At 35.1% G+C, this 23,352-nt stretch overlaps 1 protein-coding gene across 3 annotated transcripts in view; it reads right to left on the minus strand.

Moving 5' to 3' along the window:
- UBR1 (ubiquitin protein ligase E3 component n-recognin 1) overlaps positions 1–23,352 on the minus strand; it is a 149,906-nt gene that overhangs the window by 52,169 nt on the left and 74,385 nt on the right. For all 3 annotated transcript variants that reach the window (XM_034994128.1, XM_034994129.1, XM_034994130.1), the window contains 11 exons: positions 21,786–21,838; positions 18,827–18,929; positions 17,925–17,973; positions 17,162–17,316; positions 15,670–15,769; positions 14,735–14,844; positions 11,167–11,253; positions 10,016–10,197; positions 5,041–5,246; positions 3,484–3,577; positions 2,561–2,710 (listed from right to left, as the gene is read on the minus strand). In XM_034994128.1, coding sequence (XP_034850019.1) covers positions 2,561–2,710; positions 3,484–3,577; positions 5,041–5,246; positions 10,016–10,197; positions 11,167–11,253; positions 14,735–14,844; positions 15,670–15,769; positions 17,162–17,316; positions 17,925–17,973; positions 18,827–18,929; positions 21,786–21,838 — 1,289 coding nt within the window. The remainder of the gene's footprint in view (positions 1–2,560; positions 2,711–3,483; positions 3,578–5,040; positions 5,247–10,015; positions 10,198–11,166; positions 11,254–14,734; positions 14,845–15,669; positions 15,770–17,161; positions 17,317–17,924; positions 17,974–18,826; positions 18,930–21,785; positions 21,839–23,352) is intronic.

Consider the following 23,352-nt stretch of genomic DNA (forward strand, 5'->3'; position numbering starts at 1 on the left):
TGGTTTCCCATCACACATAAAATACTATGTGTTTTTAATACTAAAAATAAAATTCTAATTTCTAACCTTATAAGCCCTTTTACGATCTGGTTCTTTGCTTGTTCCATTCCAACATACTGCCTTTCTGCTGTGCCTCCGACATGCTGATACATTCCTACTTCAGGGCATTTGCTCTTTATATTCCCTGTGCTTGGAATTCTCTTCTCCCAGAAATTAGCACTACTTGTCTTTCACTTCATTCAGGTCCCACTCAAATGTCATTATCCCAAAGAGAAGCTCCCTGATGACTGTGTCCATAGTCTCATGCACCCCATCTGTTTCTAGCCCTTCACCTTGCTGCTTTAGTTTTGTCATAGTAGAAATCATTTTGTATTCATATGTTTATTGTTGTTCTCTCCTTTCTGTAATATAAATTCCATAAGGGCAGGGGCCTGATCCAAACTTTTATTAACAACCAAGAAGATTAGAAACAATGTTATTAAAAGGGACTGTTGAAAAGACAGTCTTGTGAAGTGAAATTATACAATGAACTGTGCCAAAATTCACATATCTGGACATAAATTTGTCCTAAGAATTTTTTATACACCCTTAACTTTCACATCTTAGATTATACTCATGTTGATTTTCTAAAAACAAAAAAGGCAAATATATTCAAATACATAGGTAAGTTCAAGTGCCTAATAAAAATGTTATGTATAGGGGCGCCTGGGTGGCTCAGTCGTTAAGCATCTGCCTTCAGCTCAGGTCATGATCCCAGGGTCCTGGGATTGAGCCCCACATCGGGCTCCCTGCTCTGCGGGAAGTCTGCTTCTCCCTTTCCCACTCCCCCTGCTTGTGTTCCCTCTCTCACTGTGTCTCTCTCTGTCAAAAAAAAAATCTTAAAAAAAAAAATGTTATGTATAATTATGTATCCTAAGTAACAAAGGTGTTACTACACATTAAAGGTGTCACAGGTTCAAAGAGACCCAGTTGTAAGGATTGGTCTAACTTCAGAAAGGACTGCCCTGAAGTGTCCTGTTCTTTCTTTTTACTTTTAATGATTTTATTTATTTGAGAGAGAGAGAAAGAGAGAGCCCATGAGCACGAGAGAGCACAAGTGGGGGGAGACAGGGGGAGAGGGAGAAGCAGACTCCCTGCTGAGCAGGGAGAACCTTGAGATCATGACCTGAGCCGAAGGCAGAAGCTCAGTCGAGCCACCCAGGTGCCCCTGAAGCATCCTACTCTTAAAGATATCAAGGCAAGTAGGTGCTGAACATTCCTTTAAAGAATTATTTACATGTTTAATAATCCTTACTTGGGAAACCACTGTGTAAAAAAAAGGCTTATACAGGCTAACAAGAAGTTGGAAAAGTCACTTAATTTTATTATGATTTGTTTTTTGTCTTCATGTGTAATAGTTAGGTAAGGCTTTCGAGTCAGGTCTGGGTTCAAATCCTGAGTCTGTCTTGGGACAAGTAAAAACTACTCATAGTCTCCAATTCCTTATCTTTTAAATGGGAATAACAGTACCTGCCTTTGTTAGGCTATTTGAGTATTAAAAAAAAAATGTAGCAGGTGCTTGGTAGAGTGCCTAGAACATATCAATTACTCAAAAAAGATAAATGCTTCCAATGCCACCTTCTTCCTAAAAGATGACATTTTATGTCCCAATATGCTGAGTAGAAGACAATTTCCAAATCAGGTTTTCTAATGACATGGAATAGTAGAGACAGAACAACTACTTATTGACCCTGATTGCCAAGCCTATCGCCCTTGAGCACTTTTGTTGTGGAAACATGTTAAAAGTGTTTTTATCAACAAAATCTTTTTCCTTAGCAAAACTTAGGTTGATTATTACAAATTCGTTGAGTAAAAAAAAAATAAAGTAACAATAATAATACTGTTATCATCATATACAACAGTGACAACACAGAAATATACAATTAAGTGTTATAGTTATCATAACAAATGAATAAATTTGCTGTTAAATTCCATTTGTAAATGGTCAAAACAAAAGTTTAAAAACTTAGTCTAAAAATTCAAAGGCTATCCAAAGATACACAATGAATCTAGTGTTTTTTTTACTTTAACACTTTGTCCACATCTCTACAACTAGAAAACTGGATCTTCTGAAAAAATAGAATTAAAAATAATAATACGAAGATTTTAGAGAAACCAAATTCTAAAAAGTAACTCTAGTGGTATCAAAGGACTATATGAAAGAAATGAATCTTCTCTGCATCTTCTCTCCTTATGTGAATGCTAAGGTAGAGATCCAAGTTCTACTGCTTTCATGGCTGTTAGAAGATACACACACAACATAACAGATTTGAGTTAATGAACATTACAGTTATTTTAAAGACCAAAAACTGGGGCTTTTCATCATATTTAGAAAGTAGAATACAAGTTATGAAAAGAAAAAGTATTACTTTAAATAGCAAAAGAAACTAGCAATCTAATCAAAACAGATACAAATGAAAGGATTAAAGATAGCTTTTAAAAAAATTAACCGGCTCCGTAGCTCAGGGGTTAGAGCACTGGTCTCGTAAAAAAATTAACCAAAACATGAATTGAAATATACCTGTTTATCCTTTGAGGTTGCAAAGGAATAATGGGGATCACAGTATTACACAGAGACTTGCAAAGAGGGCAAAGATATTCTCCACTCTCCAAATCGAAAAGGTCAACATGAATGCGCTGCTGAGAGCTCAGTTGTACAGCTTCAAAATACCTGCAAAATTCCAAGGCATGTGTCCATTCAGAATGATGCATTTATCTTTGTTCTAATCCAAGAGACAAAAATCTGGAATTTTTGCTTCAATAAACGTCTTTAGAATCTATATGCCCCAATACCCAAGTTACAATTACAGAAGAAACAGGATACCCATTCTTTTGGCGGCAAAATAGAGGACATATCATGCCAGAAACAAATTTAAAATAATTCTACTGAATCATAACGTGGCTCCTAACTCAAAAGCATGGAAATACAATGTAGATGCTACTTCCCTCAGTTTCCAATGGTTAACTATAATAGTAAAGGCTGTTACAGGAAAATTATGTATTTTAATAATGTCAAAAGGGTGAACCCTATAGAAAAGATTTCCTAGGAATTATATTTCTGAATCTTTCTCTTTTAGAGGTGGAACTAGAATTTCTTGTCCTATTTTATCTCAAAGGTACTTTTTATTCTGTTTTCAGAGAAATGAGACTTTTTAGGAAGAAAGATTACAGCTTCTTTTACACAAATACTAATCAAGAGCAACTAACTAGCTTATGGAGAGGGAATACAAAGGGGTAGTGAAAATTTAAAGTTGATAACTTTTTACACCCATTTCTAAAGGTGATAATGAGTATCACGCAAACAAAATTAGTAATTAAAACTGCTTCACTTATTCACATAAAAAGGAAGGAAAGAAGACATGAGAAAACATGCCTTTTTGTGTCCTTTAGTGAACTTCAATTATTCCTAGTTTCTTTCAAGAACAGGTCAGAAGGACAACTTACTTCTGCCAGCACACCGCATGCATTACATGACCACAGCTTCCTGTGTAAGTTCCATATGCTAAGTCTGGATCCATGAAAAGGGGGTCCACGGTTTCTGGTACAGGAGGACAAAAATAGGAGGTATGTATTCATCTCCCCCATGGTCATAAAATGGAAAAAAAAAAAGAGAGAGAGAGAGAGATTATCAGGTCTAAATTTCTAACCGTAAGCTTTCTTAGGAATGTCCAACTAAACTGCCATAGTATCTTGATAGCAGGAAATATATTCTTAATAGTAAATAAAAATTTTAGAGAAAAATAAAAGCTAGACTTCCAGGTAGGATTTAAAATTAGTATGAATTAATGACATCCTCTATTTTTGATTTGCACTTTTATTCTGAACATTAGGTTTAAGTTGCTTTGTCTTAGTTGTTGAAGTGATTTTCTATGATTGAAGCACAATTTGCTTTTGTAATTTTAAGAGTAATTTCAATTACTTTTTAAGGGATATTTAAGGCATTATAATCTACTGGAAAAATCCAAAGCAAAGACGAAGTGGCTCAAAATCTGGTTTCATTATGTATAACTCATGGCCTTGGGCAAATTATTTAACTTCTCTGTGCCTCAGTTCCTTCATCTGTAAATGGAGCCAATATTGGTACCGAACTCATAGAGTTGTTGTGAGGATTAAGTGAGTAAATACACAAAAAAGCACTTAATCAGTGCCTGGAATACAGTACATAGTCAATAAATGTTAGTCTTTTTTTAATCATTATTATTATTATTATTCCAAGAGTATATTATAAAGCAGCTAACTCTGATGCAATGTAAAAAAAAAAAACCCAAAAAACAAAACAAAACAAAAACCAAAAGCATTACCTAATTAGTGTTCCTGCCAAGAAAATATTTAATATGAACCTAATCTTGAGGCAACAGACAAATCCGCAATGTAAGATACTGTACAAAACAGTAGGTCTGCATTGTTCAAAGAAGTTCAAAGAAGTTATCATGAAAAAAAAAAAGGTTAAGTGACTAAGGCTAGATTAAATTAGACTAAAATAGACATAATAAAAGCGATGCATGAAACATGTCTGGATCCTGAAAAAAGAAAAGTCTAGCTAAAAAAAAAAAGATATTTTGAGGGCAACTGGGAAAATCCAAATATGGATTAGGTGATATTCCTGAATTATTATTCATCTTTTAAAATGTTATAATGGTATGATAGACATGTAATAGATTATCCTTAGCTTTAGAAAATGCATATGGAAATATTTAGGGATGAAAGCCATATGCCTGCATCCTACCTTCAAAAGGTTCAGCAAAGAGAAGTGGAGATAGACAGGTAGATAGAGACAGACTGAGCAATGTGGCCAAGTGTAACAAAAATTAAAATTAAAAAATAAAACAAAGGAGCCAACATGGCATGTAAAGACCCAGAGTCCATTTTACACATAATAAAATGTGATCTGACTAAATAAAGCTAAATACAGTCTCAATCCCAAACTTCTTTCAATATTTTTTCTAATTACATAAGTATGAAAAGAAATGCTCAAAAGGATATTTATTAAACAATACATACCCCCTGAAAGTTCTATAGGTTTTCCCCTGTTCTGGGTTAAGGCGGTGGATTTCTGGACACAGGCCGATAATACCATGGCATTATTTTCTATTTTCACCTCTTGTTCTTCTTGGCAGAGGATGCATGTCAGCACCTCCTTTTCAGTAACAGTCGGACCCCGTTTAGGACCCAAAGCAATTCTAGAGTAGTCACTGACTGCTGGGGTGCTACCAAGAGAAACGACCAGAAATGAGGACACATGTTTTGGTCACTTGTCTTTATATTTTGGTAGATTTTAAGTAACTGTAGGGCAAGAACTTTAAGGACAAAAATAGTAAAATAAAATAACTTAGCAGTATTAGCTTAAAATCTTTCCCCTTGATTTTTCTGACTCTTATCAGTTAATTTGCTTATTAGAAAATACATTGTGTGCTGCTAAGTGCAAAAAAAGCAGACCACAAAGTAAACTGTATAATTATACTTAATTTATTGTACCAAGAAGCTGGGTTATTGTTTTTTTTCTGATTATAAAAGTAATGGAGGCTTATTAAGAAATTTTGGAAAATCTGGATAAGTATAAAGAAGAAAATGAAAAGCATTATACACTCACAACCTAGAGATAACCATTCATATATTCCCATCCAGTTCACGTTCTATTTATAACATTCTTTCTACATAATTAAGATCATACTACATATACAGATTTGCATCCTGCTTAATTCACTTGTATCTTAGTTGTTTTCTCATGTCATTAAAATCTCCTCAGAAACATTATTTTTAAATGGCTGCCCAGTACTCTTGAGAGCTTTTTGGAGGTTCTAGCAGGGGAGCGCAGCTACTCGTATACCCTTGCCTGAAGAACGGTCCTCCTCTATCGGGGAAGGTCGTCCTCTTCGACCGAGCGCGCAGCTTCGGGAGGGACGCACATGGAGCGGTGAGGGAGGAAGGGGACACCGCCTAGCCAGCCAGATCAGCCAAATCAACCCTGGCGATCAATGGGGTGACAGATGTCGCAGCCAGATCGCCCTCACATCCTGCCCAGTACTCTTACTATATGTGCCGGTAATAGTTTTATCCATTCCCTCTTACTAGGCATTTAAGTTTCTATTCTATTTTGGTAGGCATTAAAATAAAGACTTACATCTTAATGATTTAGCAATTCTTAGTATGTACTCAAATGTGTGTAATAATAACAGCAAATATTTATAAAGCACAATTGCAATGTGAGGTACACTGTTTAAAATACTTCACATTACGTTAACTCATTTAATCTTTACAACAATCCTATGAGGTAGGTCCTAATATTACCTTCCATTGTTAAGATGAAGAAACTGAGGCCTAGAGACAGTAAGAGACTTACCTAATGACTCATCACTATGAAGTAGCAGAGTCAGGATTTAACCCATGTGATCTGACTTCATCGGCCATGCTCTAAACTACTCTGCAATACTGCCTCTTTCCCTGTGCAAGAAGCTCCCTGAAATGTCACAGATCATTCAACAAACTGGAAATAACTTAAATGTTTATCATCCATGAAATGCAATTATATAATACAGAATATTATGCAGTTTTTTTTTTTTTAAGATTTTATTTATTTATTTGACAGAGAGAGACAGCGAGAGCAGGAACACAAGCAGGGGGAGTGGGAGAGGGAGAAGCAGGCTTCCCGCCGAGCAGGGAGCCCGATGCGGGACTCGATCCCAGGACCCTGGGATCATGACCTGAGCCGAAGGCAGACGCTTAACGACTGAGCCACCCAGGCGCCATATTATGCAGTTTTTAAAAGGTGCAGTTTAAAAAGCTAAGTGTGGTACAACCTCATAGGAGGTGTTCAGCAAGACGTGGGGTAAGGTTTATTTTTTTGGTTATCAAAGACTAGGGAACACTACTGGAATGAGTGGATGAGGAGCTGGAGATGCTAACTGTCCTGCAATTCATGGAGCATGAAAAAGAACTGCTGCCCAAATGTCAAGACTGAGAAACACTGAGCTCTTTTTGTATGTAAGAACATATTGCATAGATTTCCAAGTGAAAATGACAAGTTGCAGAATGACACACATATAATAACACTTATGCAAATAAAACCAAACACTGAATGATACAATAGAATTTCTATAGTTACATACATTTGTATGTAATAGCATAATAGCCATTCTAACAGGATTAACATAAAACTTATAACCAGAATATCTACTGAGGAAGGGCAGAAAGGGGTTCTGGGTTTAGGCCAGTGCTCAAACAGAACTTTAGCTTTATGTCTAACATTTGATTTTTAAAAGGAAAATGTGTCAATATAACTGTAATTAAAATTTTGTTTTAAAAAATATAAGAAAATATATTTGTGACTTTGGAATTGAGAAAGCCTTAAGATACAAAAAATTAAAACTCTAAAAGACTGATAAATCTGTCCTTATCAACACTGAAAACTTCTCTATGGCTTAACTTTATAATTAATAAAAGAATTGGGACAAAATATGGGAAACATGCAACAAAGTTTAGTATCCATAATTTGAAAGGACTTCTAAAGATCAATAAAACAAAAGCAAAGTATCCAAAAGAGATGGGCAAAGGATAGTAATAGGTAATTCCCAGAAGACAAAACACAACAGACTAGTGAACAATCATATGAAAAGATGCTCAACTTAATACTAACTAGTAATCAGGGAAATTCTGACTGGTACAGGCTTATAATGTTGATTATATCTAATTTTTTCAAGTACTGATAATAGTAATTATTGGTGAATATGAAAGAAATAGAAACTCTCAAACACTGTTGGGAGTAGGAATTGGTAAAACTATTCTGGAGGACACTGTGGCAGTATCTATTAAAATTTCAAATAATTATGACTTAGCTCTTTCACATATTATTTCCATCCTTGAGAAGTACTTATACAATTGTACAAGAAAGCAAATAGCTAAAAATGTTCTGACACATTGTTTATAATAAGGGAAAAATGGAAAATAAGGGAAAATCAACTTAAATGCTCCAAGTCTGATAAATAAAATATTATATATACACACTATGGACTACTATGCAGTAGTCATAAAGAATCATGTAGAATCTATACCATAGATCTATATGCAGTGACATGAAAAGATTTATGACACTGAGTAAAAAAGCAATCTGCAGAACAAAAGGCATGGTAAAACAACCTATTAAAAAAACAAAACAAAATTCATTTATGTGCACATTAATAAATGCACAGAAAGAGGTAGAGAACAGAGTTATTTATTAACAATGGTTATCTGTGCAGAATAATAAGGAATGTAGAGGATGGTCAAAGGGAACTAACTGTATTATTTGAATTGTTTTCAATGAGAACACAATTTTATGTATGCAATCAATCAGGCAATAAAAAATAAATAATAAAAATATTAAGGCCATTAATTAACTCTGAGCACATATTTGCTTATATCCTGTTGTTTGGATAAATATATGGTAATCTCTTTCATTACTTTCTAAGGAGTATGCTGCCAATATGTAATATCTAGAGGGCTAGAACTTCTGTTGTTTAAAGTTTTGTGTTAATTTCTAGTTTTATTACTATCATCAGCCAAGGATACCTTAACCTTTATATCTTTTTTTTAATCTTTAAAATATATAGTCTTTATTCTTATTGGTACTTGTTAGCATATTCAACTTCAGGAATACAGATATATTATGTATATTGTTACTATTGTTATTGCAAAGGCACAATTTCCTAAAACTATCCACAACACGCACTGTTTAAACAGCAGTGGAAGCTTGTTTTTAAAAATAAGCATAGGAGGTATTTACAATATTTTTAATTGGAATGCTTTTAAAGGTACCCTTATTTTGCCTCCTTTTCTCACTGTATCTATATAACATCCCACAGAGTTTGACTCTCAACAGGTTAGCTGATTTCCCCAAGAGCACATCACAGTGGGACCCAGAACACTAGATTTACTGATTCCCATTTTCTTTTTTTTTAAATTTTTAAATTTTTAAATTTATTTTATTTTATTTTTTTTAAAGATTTTATTTATTTGACAGAGAGAGACACAGCGAGAGAGGGAACACAAGCAGGGGGAGTGGGAGAGGGAGAGGCAGGCTTCCCACAGAACAGGGAGCCTGATGTGGGGCTAGATCCCAGGACCCTGGGATCATGACCTGAGCTGAAGGCAGACGCTTAACAACTGAGCCACCCAGGCGCCCCTTCTTTTTTTTTTTAAAGATTTTATTTATTTATTTGATAGAGAGAGACACAGCGAGAGAGGGAACACAAGCAGGCGGAGCGGGAGAGGGAGAAGCAGGTTCCCGCTGAGCAGGGAGCCCGATGCGGGGCTCCATCCCAGGACCCTGGGATCATGACCTGAGCTGAAGGCAGATGACTGAGCCACCCAGGCACCCCGATTCCCATTTTCTAATGTGGTATCCATGACCACAACTATAGGCATTGTCTTCTTTCTCTTGAAGAAAAAATGAACGACGAATATAAACCTTTTTCAAGTGAAGGATTTTTTTTTCCAATCTGTTATAACTGCAGTCATTTTTACCAGAAATCATAAAAATGATGTGGAATATTTGAACTGATACATAAATGTGCATCTAAAAAAGCCTGTGCAATATGTAATACACTCTGCAATATATTATGTCAATATAAAAGAATATTAAAATAAGTTCAAAGAAACACAAAAAGTACAATTAGTACTTACATTTTTTAATATAAAAAAATAAATAAAAGAGCCTGTACATACAAGATAACAGAAGTTGATTTTGATTTGTGCCATTCCCATTTTGTATCTTTTTATGCATAAAGCCTCTCAACAAACTATTGTGCACTTGAACTGCTTATGAACATAAACTTACATTCAATTAGTACCTTAAGAGCTTTCACTGTGCCTTTCGTAGTTTAAAAATAAATGTAATTTGTCTTACTATGAAACATATTTTGGAAAAATTTTATATAAAATGAATATGTCATTTTCCCTCCAAAAAACTGAGTTGCTAATTTCTAGTTTTGCTTGGTTTTACCTCTCTTCCTCCATAATGGAGTCTTCTTTCCCAGACATTTCTGAGGTGCTGTCATACATGAGTTTGTGAGTTTCAATAAAGTTTTTCTGTAAGGCAGACATCTGAGCCATGATCTTCTGGCGGTGCAGTCTAGCAGCTTCAGCTTTTCTTTTCCGTTCTGCTTTTTCTTTATCATGAGTAATCTGGGTATTAAGAAGCCACAAAAATTAGGTAAGATCCATTGTTGAAATTTACATATACTGTTCAGTCAGGCAAAATTTCCTAGAGTAAGAGTCTGATAAACTTTGATTACCGCTTAAGCTTAGACTCAATCTAATGTCTCAAAATGAGCATATAGGCTCCATCATATCATACAACTAACTGCTCTTTTGGTTATTTTAATAATTCAATGTAAAAGCCCCAAGTACCTTAAATATCTAATAAATTGCATTTTATACTCAATGCAGGTAGGTTAAGAAATAAAATTGAAAGAAAAAAATTTTAAATCATATGTCAGTCATTTAATCACTGACATTTAATCAATTTTACCCAATTTGATGATATCTAACAGTTACGACTAGATGCACTGCTAAGACTGAGAACTTAAACATACAACTGAGATGTATGGTGTCTTTTTGTTTATATCTAACTTAAGTCCAGTGTTTTTCTTTTAGGAGGGTTAGTTAAAAATCACAATAAAAAAAAATCACAATGGTATTCTAATAATTTTAAGATTAGAATAATCAAAACCTGATTCATTATATTATAGAAATTCATAACCTAAATATTACCGCATTTCATTGAATCTAAGATGTAGCATTATCTTATGTTCCACTAAGAAAAGAATGCTGCTGATTAAATTATAAGAAGTCATTATAGGATATATCCCAATTTCAGATATTAAAATATTTCAAAAATTAATAAACTATGGTATTTCCAACAGAGCTCCACTGTACATCAATTTCCTCTGCTTTTATAAAATACATATGTTATACTGGATAACTATATGTCAAATACCACTAATCCCTGTGATATAGAAACACAACGAACAAAAGAAGATGGACATCTCAAACTTTACAACAAACAGGTTCCTTCTAACAAAAAAGCAGCAGCTCTCTTACACCAGTAAAGTTCAAAGACAGAGAAGAACATCACCATTATTATGTTATTACCTCATCATTCTTAATAGATTCTGATCCTGATGTAGTTGCTACAATTAAACAAGATTTTTCTCTTAATCGCTTCACTGTGTCAAACATCTGTGAGAAACAGATGAAATGTTAAAAGATTTGGTTAGACTGACCAGACACAGAAAAATTCAGTAATTTGATTTTGTCATCATGTCACCAAATATCTTTGACTTAAATTTGACATATATACACACACACAAATAGTTACACATGTAAATAGTTATATAATTAGTTTAAGTATATAAAAAGTAACTCCTGACTCTGACAAACACCTCCCCTAGTTGATGAGCAATACAGCTAAGGAGGAGGTTGCAGGCAGTAAAATCAGGTGATTCCATCTGCAGGTATGAGAGTACCTCTACTTTTGCCAGGGGAAAAATTTTTTTTAATTTAAAATAACATTTTTAGTACAAAGACATATAAAGACAAAAATACAAAATGGAAAGTGAAACCCTCTCTTCCTGAAGCCAGTTGCTCTCCCCAAAATTAACTAAATTAAAGATTATTAGGGGGCACCTGGTGGCTCAGTCAGTTAAGCAACTAACTCTTGACTTTGGCCCAGGTCATGATGTGAGGGTCATGAGACTGAGCCCTGCTTCGGGCTCCACTATGGGTGTGGAGCCTGCTTAAGATTCTCTCTCTCCCTCTCCTTTGCCCCTCCCCTGCTTTCTCTTAAAAAAAAAAAAAAAACAATTACTATTTTTTTGCAGAAAAAAAATTATCAGAATATATATTTTTCAGGCGCCTGGGTGGCTCAGTTGGTTAAGCGACTGCCTTCGGCTCAGGTCATGATCCTGGAGTCCCGGGATCGAGTCCCATATTGGGCTCCTTGCTCAGCAGGGGGTCTGCTTCTCCCTCTGACCCTCCCCCCTCTCATGTGCTCTCTCTTTCTCATTCTCTCTCTCTCAAATAAATAAATAAAATCTTTAAAAAAAAAAAAGAATATATATTTTTCTATATTTACATATATTCTCATCAAAAGCAACCCTACCATTTACACTGTTTCCTATCTTTCTTTTTCACTTAAACATTTATCTGTGGAGATATTTCCACAATAGCTTATATAGATCAGTTTCATTCTTTTTAACAAAAATCAAAGTTTTAGCAATAGGATGGTACATCCACAAAACTTATTTTTATTTTGAAGGAGTCACATTCTCATGTGTAAAAACCTCCCACAAGGAACTTACAACACAACTTTATATTAAACATTTGGGGAAAATACCTAGTAAGTGTATGAGCTGATACTTGTACTTTTTGTCTATTTTGACAATGAACTTCTATTTTTATTAAAAGAAAATAAATTTTTGGAAACAGATCTCCAATATATAATATTGTATCTATAAGATATAAATGTTGAACTAAATGTAGTTCAATTTATTTTTTTTCTTTTCTTTCCTTCTTTTAAGTAGGCTCCATGCCCACTGTAGAGACCAACGTGGGGCTTGAACTCAAATCCCTGAGATCAAGACCTGAGCTGAGATCAAGAGTTGGATGGTTAACTGACTGAGACACCCAGGCACCCCTGATTTCTTTTCTTTTCTTTTTTTTTTTTAAGATTTCATTTATTTGAGAGACAGCACAAGTGTACATGAGCGAGGGGGAGGGACAGAGGGAGAGGGAGAAGCAGACTCCCCGCTGAGCAGGAAGCCCAATTTGGGGCTCAATTCCAGTACCCCAGGATCATGACCTGAGCCAAAGACAGAAGCTTAGCTGACTGAGCCACACAGGTGCCTCCTCAATTTATTTTCTTAATAAGAGTTGAATACTTATCTACCTTGTTTCTGTTTTGGTTTATATTTTTAAAATTATTATATTGGCAAATTTAACACAAATACTAAATACTTGTGAATTCTACTCCAAGAGAAACCTTAATAATAACATCATTATCTTATATCAAGCATGTTTAAGGAGCATCTCTAGTTAAGAAAAAAGCTGACTTCTTGAAGTACAGATCAATACAAAGATCTCCAATTGATGTAAATATGGAAAATAACCACTCCATATTCTAGTTATCAAAACAGTATCTAGCTGATCACATCAGAATTTTTTAATAAATACAGTGAGGGGAAGCTCCATAGTCTTGGCTTCATGTTTCCATGTGGAGGGTTTCCCATTAAGGTAATATTCCTGGCTTCTCTTACTACCCCTTATTCACTCCTCCCCAAAGGCAGTGGCATCTACCCAACAGTTCAAGCTTCAAATCCAAGTCATTTTTGACTCTGTGATCTCCCTCATCCTTTCCACCATTATCTATCAACAAATCCTATATATTCTGCCACCAAATTACATCTGAATCAGTTCAGCTTCTTGCCATCTGCACCTGAGCCTTGGTCACACTCATTTCTCAACAGGATTTCTGCAACAGTTTTCTTTCTTTTCTTTTTTTTTTTTTTTAAGATTTTATTTATTTATTTGAGAGAGAGATAGGGAGAGAGAACATGAGCAGGGGGGAAGGGTAAAGGGAGAGGCAGACTCCCTGCAGAGCAGGAAGCCTGACATGGGGCTCGGTCCCAGGACCCTGAGATCACAACCTGAGCCGAAGGTAGACGCTTAACCGACTGAGCCACCCAGGCGCCCCTCTGCAACAATATTGTAATAGTTTCTCTGCTTTTACTCTTGTCCCCTATAATCCACTTACACCATAGGAGCCACAGTGATCTTACAGAAGGAGAGACCAGATTATGTCACTCAAATCCTTTAATGGTTTCCCACTGTCCTCAAAAATAACATCCATCATTTTACCCTCACCTGTCAGGTCCTATATGATCTGGCTCTTGGCTGCCCCTCTGACCTTGTTTCCTACCTTCTCTCCTTCCCTCATTGTGCTTCAGTCATACTGGCCTTCTTTCTGGCCACCTTAGAGCTTTTGCAGTGTGGTCTCCTTTTTGTGGAATACTCTTACAGATTTTTATAAGTCTGGCTCCATGTCATTCAGTTTCAATGTCACCTCCTAAATGAGGACTTTTTTTTTTTTTAAAGATTTATTTATTTACTTGAGAGAGAGAGAGAATGCGAACAAGCAGGAGGGGCAGAGGGAGAGGGACAGAGACTCTCAAGCAGACTCCGCCCTGAGCGCAAGGCCCGACACGGGGCTTGATCTCAAAACCCTGAGATCGTGACCTGAGCCGAAACCAAGAATTGGATGCTTAACTGACTACACCACCCAGGCACCCCAAAAGAGGCCTTTCTGACTACCCATCTGAAGTTACCCTCTATTCATCTACTGAATTATCCTTTTCTTGTTCATTGACTGTACCTCAACTAGTGTATTCTCCATGATAGCAAGCACCTTATCTGTGTTGTTGAGTCTAGAAATGACCACGGCACTATAATAGGCATTCAACAGATGCTGACTGAATAATGACACAAATAAATAAATCTTAATTTATTAAAAAAAAAAACCTCCACTAAAACATGAAAATATGTGAGTGACCATGAAATCAGTAGTAAATGACTTTATAATTGGAGAATAGTGGTTTAACATTACAGGCAGAGGATTCTTCAATATTTAAACCAAGATATGATACAGTTTATTTATCAGGTTCACCTGGAGTATCCATGTTATCATGTCCTTCTGGCCTTCTAACTGGGGAATTCCTTTGAGTTTTTCCAAAAGCATTTGTATATTCTGAGCATTCATGGCTGAACTTCCCAATCCTTTTTTAAAACACAAAAGTTACAAATCATAAATAAAAACCTTTATAATTATAATCTATAGTGTTATGTTATTCACATTGCTAACCAAAGTTCAAAATCACTCCCTTAACTACATTAATTTTTCAATGGGAGAATCTGCAATGACATGAAGTACTCAGTACTTAATTCAACAACTTGAAAAACTTGAATTATTTTAAAACTCTTAATACATTTTCCACTGGGGTTGCTAAATAAAAGCTACCTTTAATGATCTGTCTCCCGCCTTTCCTCCACTTGGCTCACTGTCTAGTAAAAGTAGTTAATGAGAACCAAAGCTCCCAAAAATATGAAAGTGGGGGCTTTTTATATCCATAAACTGAATAGGTTTAGGATGTCTTCAAGGACCTAAAGAATACAGTCTGTAAACAGAATATGAGATGCTTTTCTCCTATTGGTTTCATAATCAATGTCCCTGGAATGTGCTTTGATGAAACTGTCTTAATGTAATAAATAAATCTAAATACATCTTAGTAAAAATCTAATCTAAACCTATCCTGTTCTGCCAGAAAGAAAACAGTGCAAGACAAACTCACTATCATTCACTTGGACGTCTACAGTCAAAAAAAAGGGGGGGGTTAAGCAGTGAGAAAGATTGTAGTAGGGGATTGAAAATATATTTTTATTGTTGAAAACATCAGTTAAAAACTAAAGATGCTAGGAAAAGTATTAATTTCAGAACTGTCTATACTTTAAGGAGTGGTAGATTAACACTCTGTAAGAGCTAAACTTTCATTTACAAATTCGTAATTAGCTGAAGCTATGCTGAAAATTAATACTAAAACATACTTGAAGCCTTATGGTAAAAGTCAAATGTCACTTCTTCTTCAGGAGCTTTTTGAAGCTGCTGCTTTTCTTCCAGTAAACCCAATGCCAGAATATGAAATGCCTGAAAGGGGAATATGAAAAGATCTATAAAACTGTGCTTCCAGAGGTAAATATATTTTAAATGAAGGTAAAAATAAGCAATCTGATAGGTAAAAAAGGGGCAAAGGTTAAAAACAAGCGGTTCTCAGAAAGAGAAATGATAAATACACATATGAAAAATGTTCAACCTCACTTAAAATTGAAGAAATGTGAACTGAAACAAGACCATCCTGTTTTTCACCTATTACAGTGGCAAAATTTTTAGAGTTCAGTAAAATACAGAGCTGGCTGAGGTGCAGGAAAACAGGCACTTTCCACCACACTGGTTATGTCAAAGTAAACTGGTGTAACATTTTGAAGGCCAATTTGACGATATTTATCAAAAATGTAAAGGTACAGACCTAGTATTAAGAATCAGTATGACAACACACTCAAGTATGCAAAGATATTTGTACAAGGATGTTCATTTCAGTGTTATTACACGGAGACCTAAAAATAACCTAAATGTCTATTAATAGGAGACTGGTTAAGCGAACTATACATATCCACACAATGGAGCAATCATCTATCAAGAATGAAATAGGCCTATATGTGCTAAAATGGAATGATTTCCAGAAGATACACACCTTTAACAGTGCTTATCTCCTAGGTAGGACACTAGGGGGTAGGGAGAGAAATTTTAACCTTTGATTTCAAATATATCTCCATGGCCTGAAATTTTTTACTCATGTATTTACCATTGTTATAACAAAAATTGAGATACACATTACAGTATGACCAGTATTTAGAACCTCCAGACCAATAACAGCCAAGGAAGAAAGAAAATTAATTAAATTAAATTAATCAAATTTTAAATTAAGTTAAATACCCAGTTATAGCTACCAAAGATGACACTACTAAGTAATTTATCTATAACAATATCAAGAAAAAATAGCTGCTTCTACTTAATGAGCTAATTCTCATAAAAACTCTATGAAATAATTATACTTATACCCACTTACCAGTAAAATGGAGAAATTATTCTTTGCTCCTAAATAGGAGTGGGATAACCCAAGATTCAAGTCTGTCTTCAAATCACTACTTGCTCATAATACAAGTAAAATAAGAAATGTAGAAAATTATAATGCAATAAGGATATACCGATTTATTATTAGCAGGGCAGGCTTTTTATTTTATTTTATTTTCCAGTATAAATGGTTCTCAAGAGTAAGGATACTAAAAACATGAGAATGTATGACTAAGAAAGTCTATGCCACATCTAAACTATTTTTAATGACCCCCAGGTCTCAGGTGCTCTAGTGTGGTTCTGACTGAAGTTACAAAGTTAGACCAAAGATCTTTTCCCTGGCTCCTCACAAACCCTACGATGTAGAGACAGTATTGGAAGTAGAAAAAATATTTCAAGTATACATACCATCTGAAGCATTCCTTCAGTCCACAAGTTAGAATCTGTGTCAATTGCCCGCTCAAATATGATCCTGAGAATGTACATCATGATATCACAATTGAGAAGGTTAACCACTTTGCTGAAAGCAGGGCAGAATTCAGGAGGTGGTGGTGGTGGTAATGCTGTAGTGAGTGGAAGATGGATAGCAGAAGAGACAAGTATATTTTTATTTAGGTTATCCTACATGCTAAATTGCATATGTCAAAATCATATTACACGCAACAACACATGATTTTTGTTACCTTTAGAGCAGTGAACACATCAATGTCAAGGGAAATATAAGTCACTATATTAATCACTCAAAATAGACTCTAATTGCTATATATTTAAAAATTCTGTCCCGATTGATGTAAGCCATAACTTAATGTGAGGGCAAGAATTAAAGGGTTCTTTACACTTCCATTAGTTGCCCACTCTTAAAAAACAACAAAAACAAAAACGAAAAACACTATACGCTTTGCTGATACAAAAACCACAGAAAATAGTCAAAATGAGTCAATTCAGGGGCACCTGGGTGGGAGGGTTCAGCTGGTTAAGCGTCTGACTCTTGATTTTAGCTCAGGTTATGATCTCAGGGTTGTAAGATCGAGTCGTGCATCAGGCTGTGCACTCAGAGCGGGGTCTGCTTGCCTCTCTCCTTCCCCCTCTGCCCCTCCCCCTGCTCACTCTCCCTCAGAATAAAAAAATAAAATCTTAAAAAAATGAGTCAATTCGGAATCTCACTTTTTACCTTCATCTTTGTTTTCTTGTTTTCTCCTTTTTTTCTGCATATGTTCCGCCTTTGTATTAAAAAAGAAAAAAAGAGTAACTTTAAATATACTGCTTGGCAAGCATGAAACAAATGGAATAGTTTGAAGCAGGCAGGAAAGATCCAGGAGCCTACCAAAATACATACTAAGTATGTATTCAAAATGTTACCTTGTGCCAGAAATGAAATGACTGTCCTAGGAAAAGCAACTGCAAACCAGATGAGTAACATCCCTCCTCAAGATTTTACTCCCCATTCTTTCGGTCAACAATACTCATTTAGTGCCTATTATATATTCAGGGCATCGTACTATGGGCTGGAAATTATTCAATCACATTTATAAGGACAAGTCCAGACATCACCCTAAGTGATCAAACTTAACATTACCCTTAATGGGACAAATAGACATTATGTGCCTACTGATGTGATACAATATATTACCTATATAATATTCTTGCCCCAAAAAGTTTAACTTGAATCTAACCATGTGAATATAATCAGGCACATTCAGAATGTAGGATATTCTAAAAGATCAGTAGTCCATACTCTACAGAAATGGCAATATTATGAGAGACTAAACAGGCAAAAAGACTACCCTAAATTAAAAGATTACAGAAACATGACACCAAATGAAGTGCAAGATTCTTGACTGAATCCTCCTCCCCATGAGACAGTGATAAAGGATATTTCTGGTAAATCAGAAAAATTTAAATACTGCCTGTACACTAGATAACATTACTGATTCAATTTTAATTTCTTGGGTGAGATAATGGCCCTATTAGTGAGAACCAGTATGAAACTACATAAAAACCAGGAAATTTTCTGTGGAGTTAGAAACCATAAAGCATTTTAGGCTTATTTACTGAAAAGCATATCTTTCCTACCTTGCTATGCTGTGTTTTGGAATAATGATAAAAGTACATATTGAAGTCTTTCAATGATTCATCTTTCAGTTCATAAACTCCATGGCCGGACACACCTGGTTTCCTGAACAGAAAATATAGAGATGAACTGTGGTGTTCTTGTAGTATAAAATACTGAAAATAAGAACCTAAAAATTAATCAAACTGTCAAAATCTAGAAGAAATACAATCACTTATCAATTAGCTTGCTTAAACTGAAATGACTAATTTCATTCCAACAGTAAAACTAAAAACCTACACTGCAAGCTCAAAGTCCTTATAACAGCCAAGTTGTGTTTCATAATTAAGAAATTTAAATAAAGCTGAGGAAACTTATTTTATATTATACAGACCTCATTTGATTGATGCCCTACTTAATTTGCTAAGGCTTTCTAAAACAGTAGTGAGATATCAAATCGGAGATGAAAATACAGTGTTGGGGCACCTGGGTGGCTCAATTAAGCGTCCAACTCTTAATTTCAGCTCAGGTCACTATCTCAGGCTCATGAGATGGAGCCCCTTGCTGGGCTCATGCTCAGCGGGGAGTCTGCTTGAGATTCTCTGCCTCCCTCTGCCCCTCCCCACCTCCACGCATGCTCTCTCTAATAAATAAATAAATCTTAAAAAAAAGAAAAAAGAAAAAAACAGTGTTGAATCCTTCATACAGCACTATAAGGAAAAGCATCAAAGCCAAAAGGAATACTTCATATTTGTTCAGCACACTAAACAGCTTTTAGTTTCTTTTGAATTTTTAAGTGAAAAAGGTTACTGAGTATTATTAAACCATAAAAAAGCTACATCCTATTTTAAAAGTTATTTAAAACCACTAATTTATGACCATAATACTATAGAAAGTAGAAATTCACTACCAGTAGGAATTTTTTGAATTTTAAGAATTAATCCACTTAAAATCTTATTTCCATTTCATGTATCTCAAAGAATCAAAGAATTATAAAATCTCCCATTCAGTATGTTGCCTTTTTGTTTTGTTGATGGTTTCCTTCACTGTGCAAAAGCTTTTTATTTTAATGTAGTCCCAATAGTTTATTTTTGCTTTTGTTTCACTTGTCAGGAGACATTTAGAAAAATGCTGCTACGGCCAATGTCAGAGAAATTACTGCCTGTGTTCTCTTCTAGGATTTTTATGGCTTTAGGTCTCACATTAAGTTTTTAATCCATGCTGGGTTTATTTTTGTGTATGGTGTTAATAGGTGGTCCAGTTTCATTCTTTTACATGGAGTTGTCCAATTTTTTTTCCTGGTGCCATTTATGAGGAGACTGTGTTTTCCCCATTGTATATTCTTGCCTTCTTCACCATAGCTTAATTAACCATATAATTATGGGTTTACTTCTGGGCTCTCTTTTCTATTCCACTGATCTATGTGCCTGTTTTTGTGCCAGTAGCATACCGGTTTTTATTATTATTATTAGTTTAATTCCAGTATAGTTAACAGTGTTATATTAGTTTCAGGTATAAAATATAGTGATTCAACAATTCCATACAACACCTAGTGCTCATCACAAGTGCACTCCTTCATCTCCCCATCATCTATTTCACCCATCCCCCCACCAATCTCCCCTCTGGCAACCACGAGTTTGTTCTCTATTTTCAAGAATCTGTTTCTTGGTTTCTCTCTCTTTTTTCCCCTTTGTTCATTTGTTTTGTTTCTTAAATTCCACATATGAGTGAGATCATATGGTATCTGTCTTTCTCTGATTGACTTATTTTGCTTAGCATTATACTCTCCAGCTCCAGCTATGTTGCTGCAAACGGCATGATTTCATTCTTTTTTATGGCTGAATAATGTTTCATTGTATAATATATACCACCCCTTCTTTGTCCATCTATCGATGGACACTTGGGCTGCTTCCATAATTTGGCTATTGTAAATAATGCTGCAATAAACAAAGGGGTGCATGTGTTCCTTTGAATTAGTGTTTCTCTACTTTTTGGGTAAATACCCAGTAATGCGATTACTGGATCGTAGGGTAGTTCTACTTTTAACTTCTTGAGGAACCTCCAAACTGTTCTCCAGAGTGGCTGCACCAGTTTGCATTCCCACCCCACAGTATGACAAGGTTCCTTTTTCTCCACATCCTCACTAACACTTGCTGTTTCTTGTATTTTTTATTTTAACCAATCTGACCATACAATTTTGATTACTATAGCTCTGTAGTATGTCTTGAAATCTGGAATTGTAACACCTCCAGCTTTGTTCTTCTTTCTTAAGATTTCTTTGGCTATCTGGGTTTTTGTGGTTTCATACAAATGTTAGTATTATTTGTTCTAGTTTTGTGAAAAATGCTGTTGGTATTTTGATAGGGATTGCACTGAATCTACAGATTGCTTTGAATAATTTGCACATTTTAATAATATTAATTCTTCCAATCCATGAGCATGGAATATCTTTCCATTTGTTTGTTCATCTTCTATTTCTTTTATCAATCAAAAACTTAACTATCAATAGCCTACTACTGACCAGGAACCTTACTAATAACCTAAACAGTTGATTAATAAATGTATTTTGTATGTTAAATGTACTATACACCATATTCGTACAATAAAGCTGGAGGAAAGAAAATGTTATTAAGAAAATCATAAGGAAGAGAAAATACCCTCCAGTACTGTACTGTAAAAACTCGATGTATAAGTGGACCCATGCTATTCAAACCCGTGTTGAAGGGTCAACTGTACTTACTATCTATGTCATTTAATATCATAAATGAGTATTTCTCATACACCTGTTAAAGATACTCATTTCTTCAACAAACACATACTAAGTGCTTATTGTGTGCCTCTCACTTTCACTCTTTCTAATCGGTACTCCATTCTTGTTCTTGGGAGCTCAGGCAAGGACTTCAGAGCTTCTACAAAGTATCCAAAGTACAAGAGCAAAGACTGGTCTATCTCTCAGAATAAGCATAAATATTAAGTACTTACTTAAATGTGGCCACTTTGTTAATGACATTCTCTAAGCCAGTTTCATTATTTTCCTGTTGAAACAATATTTTTGTCATTTTACCTTCATGTTACGACTTTTCCTTCTCTTACTGTGAACTGAAATACATTTCAACAGCATTCTTGAAGTACTTTGTAAGCAATAAAAAAAACAACTTCCAATATAAAAAAATTAGGTCTGAAACCAGTTAGCTTTGTTTTGAGGAATCAATTTCTAAACAGAAATAAAATCTATAAATAAACTACTTATGGAAGAAATTTTATCTAAGTTTGCCCTCATATATGTATACATATAGATACACACACACAAACACACACATACCTGCCCAACAGTTCAAAGAAAAAGAGCTTTCCTTTATGTAATATGTTCATCATCCACATCATTTAAGCACATATCCATGCTGTACCAACACCTAAAACTAAGGTTATAACATAAATGGGATCTACAGCAAAACACATGTAGATGCCCAAATGTATTCTGGCTTCTGCATTATAATAATTTTCTGACTGGCTGGAACTTTTCCTTAATCAAGAAATACTATTTTTTTATGTAATCACTTCAAATCAGGATAAGAACATAGTCAAGATACTAAAGCAAGCTCACAGATTCCTATAGTTTTGCAAAAATTATGATATTTAACCTCCTTTAAAAATAATGCACTTGGGGTAAGCAATGAAGTTAGGATATGCCCTAAAGATTTCTTTTGCAAAGTACGGTATGTGTATCACTAGTGGTATGTGAAATTATTTTAGGTTGCACACAGTTACATATTTTAAAAATTTTGAATAGTTACTCACTTATTTTAATATGAATTAGGAAAAAAAAATCCAGAATCTAAACCTACTATTTCACTGATAGTACTGTCTAGAAAGATGCTAAGAAAAAATATAAGTTAGGGGCGCCTGGGTAGCTCAATCAGTTGAGCATCTGACTCTTGATTTCAGCTCAGGTCATGATCTCATAGGTCATGAGATTGGGCCCCACATTGGGCTCTGCACTCAGTGGGGAGTCTGCTTGAGGATTCTCTCCATCTGCCCCTCCCCCCACTCTTGTGCTCATGGCTTTCTCTCAAATAAATAAATCTTTAAAAAAGTAAGTTAAATCTTGGGGCATCTGGGTGGCTCAGTCATTAGGTGTCTGCCTTTGGCTCAGGTCATGATCCCAGGGTCCTGGGATCGAGCCCCATGTCAGGTTCCCTGCTCTGTGGGAAGCCTGCTTTTCCCTCTCCCACTCCCCCTGCTTGTGTTCCCTCTCTCGCTGTGTCTCTCTCTGTCAAATAAATAAATAAATGGTAGATAGATATGCAGAAATTATGAAGGTGTTATGCCAAATGGTTAGCTTGAGAATCAGTTAACAATGAAACTGGAAAAAGATACAAATATTTTTTGGGAAAAATGACCAATAGTCCAAGCTTATCTCTATTCTACTTCTCTAGAACACCTTGATAGTAGATAAGTCTAATTCTCTTTTAAAAATCATTGTTCTAATTCATAATTAACTCTCAGGAGAAAAAATATGAGACTCATAATCTTTAGGACTATTACTTCG

The sequence above is a fragment of the Mirounga leonina genome, unplaced genomic scaffold (assembly GCF_011800145.1).
Source record: "Mirounga leonina isolate KUSES-001 unplaced genomic scaffold, KU_Mleo_1.0 Mir_91, whole genome shotgun sequence".
In the NCBI taxonomy this organism is placed as follows: Eukaryota; Metazoa; Chordata; class Mammalia; order Carnivora; family Phocidae; genus Mirounga; species Mirounga leonina.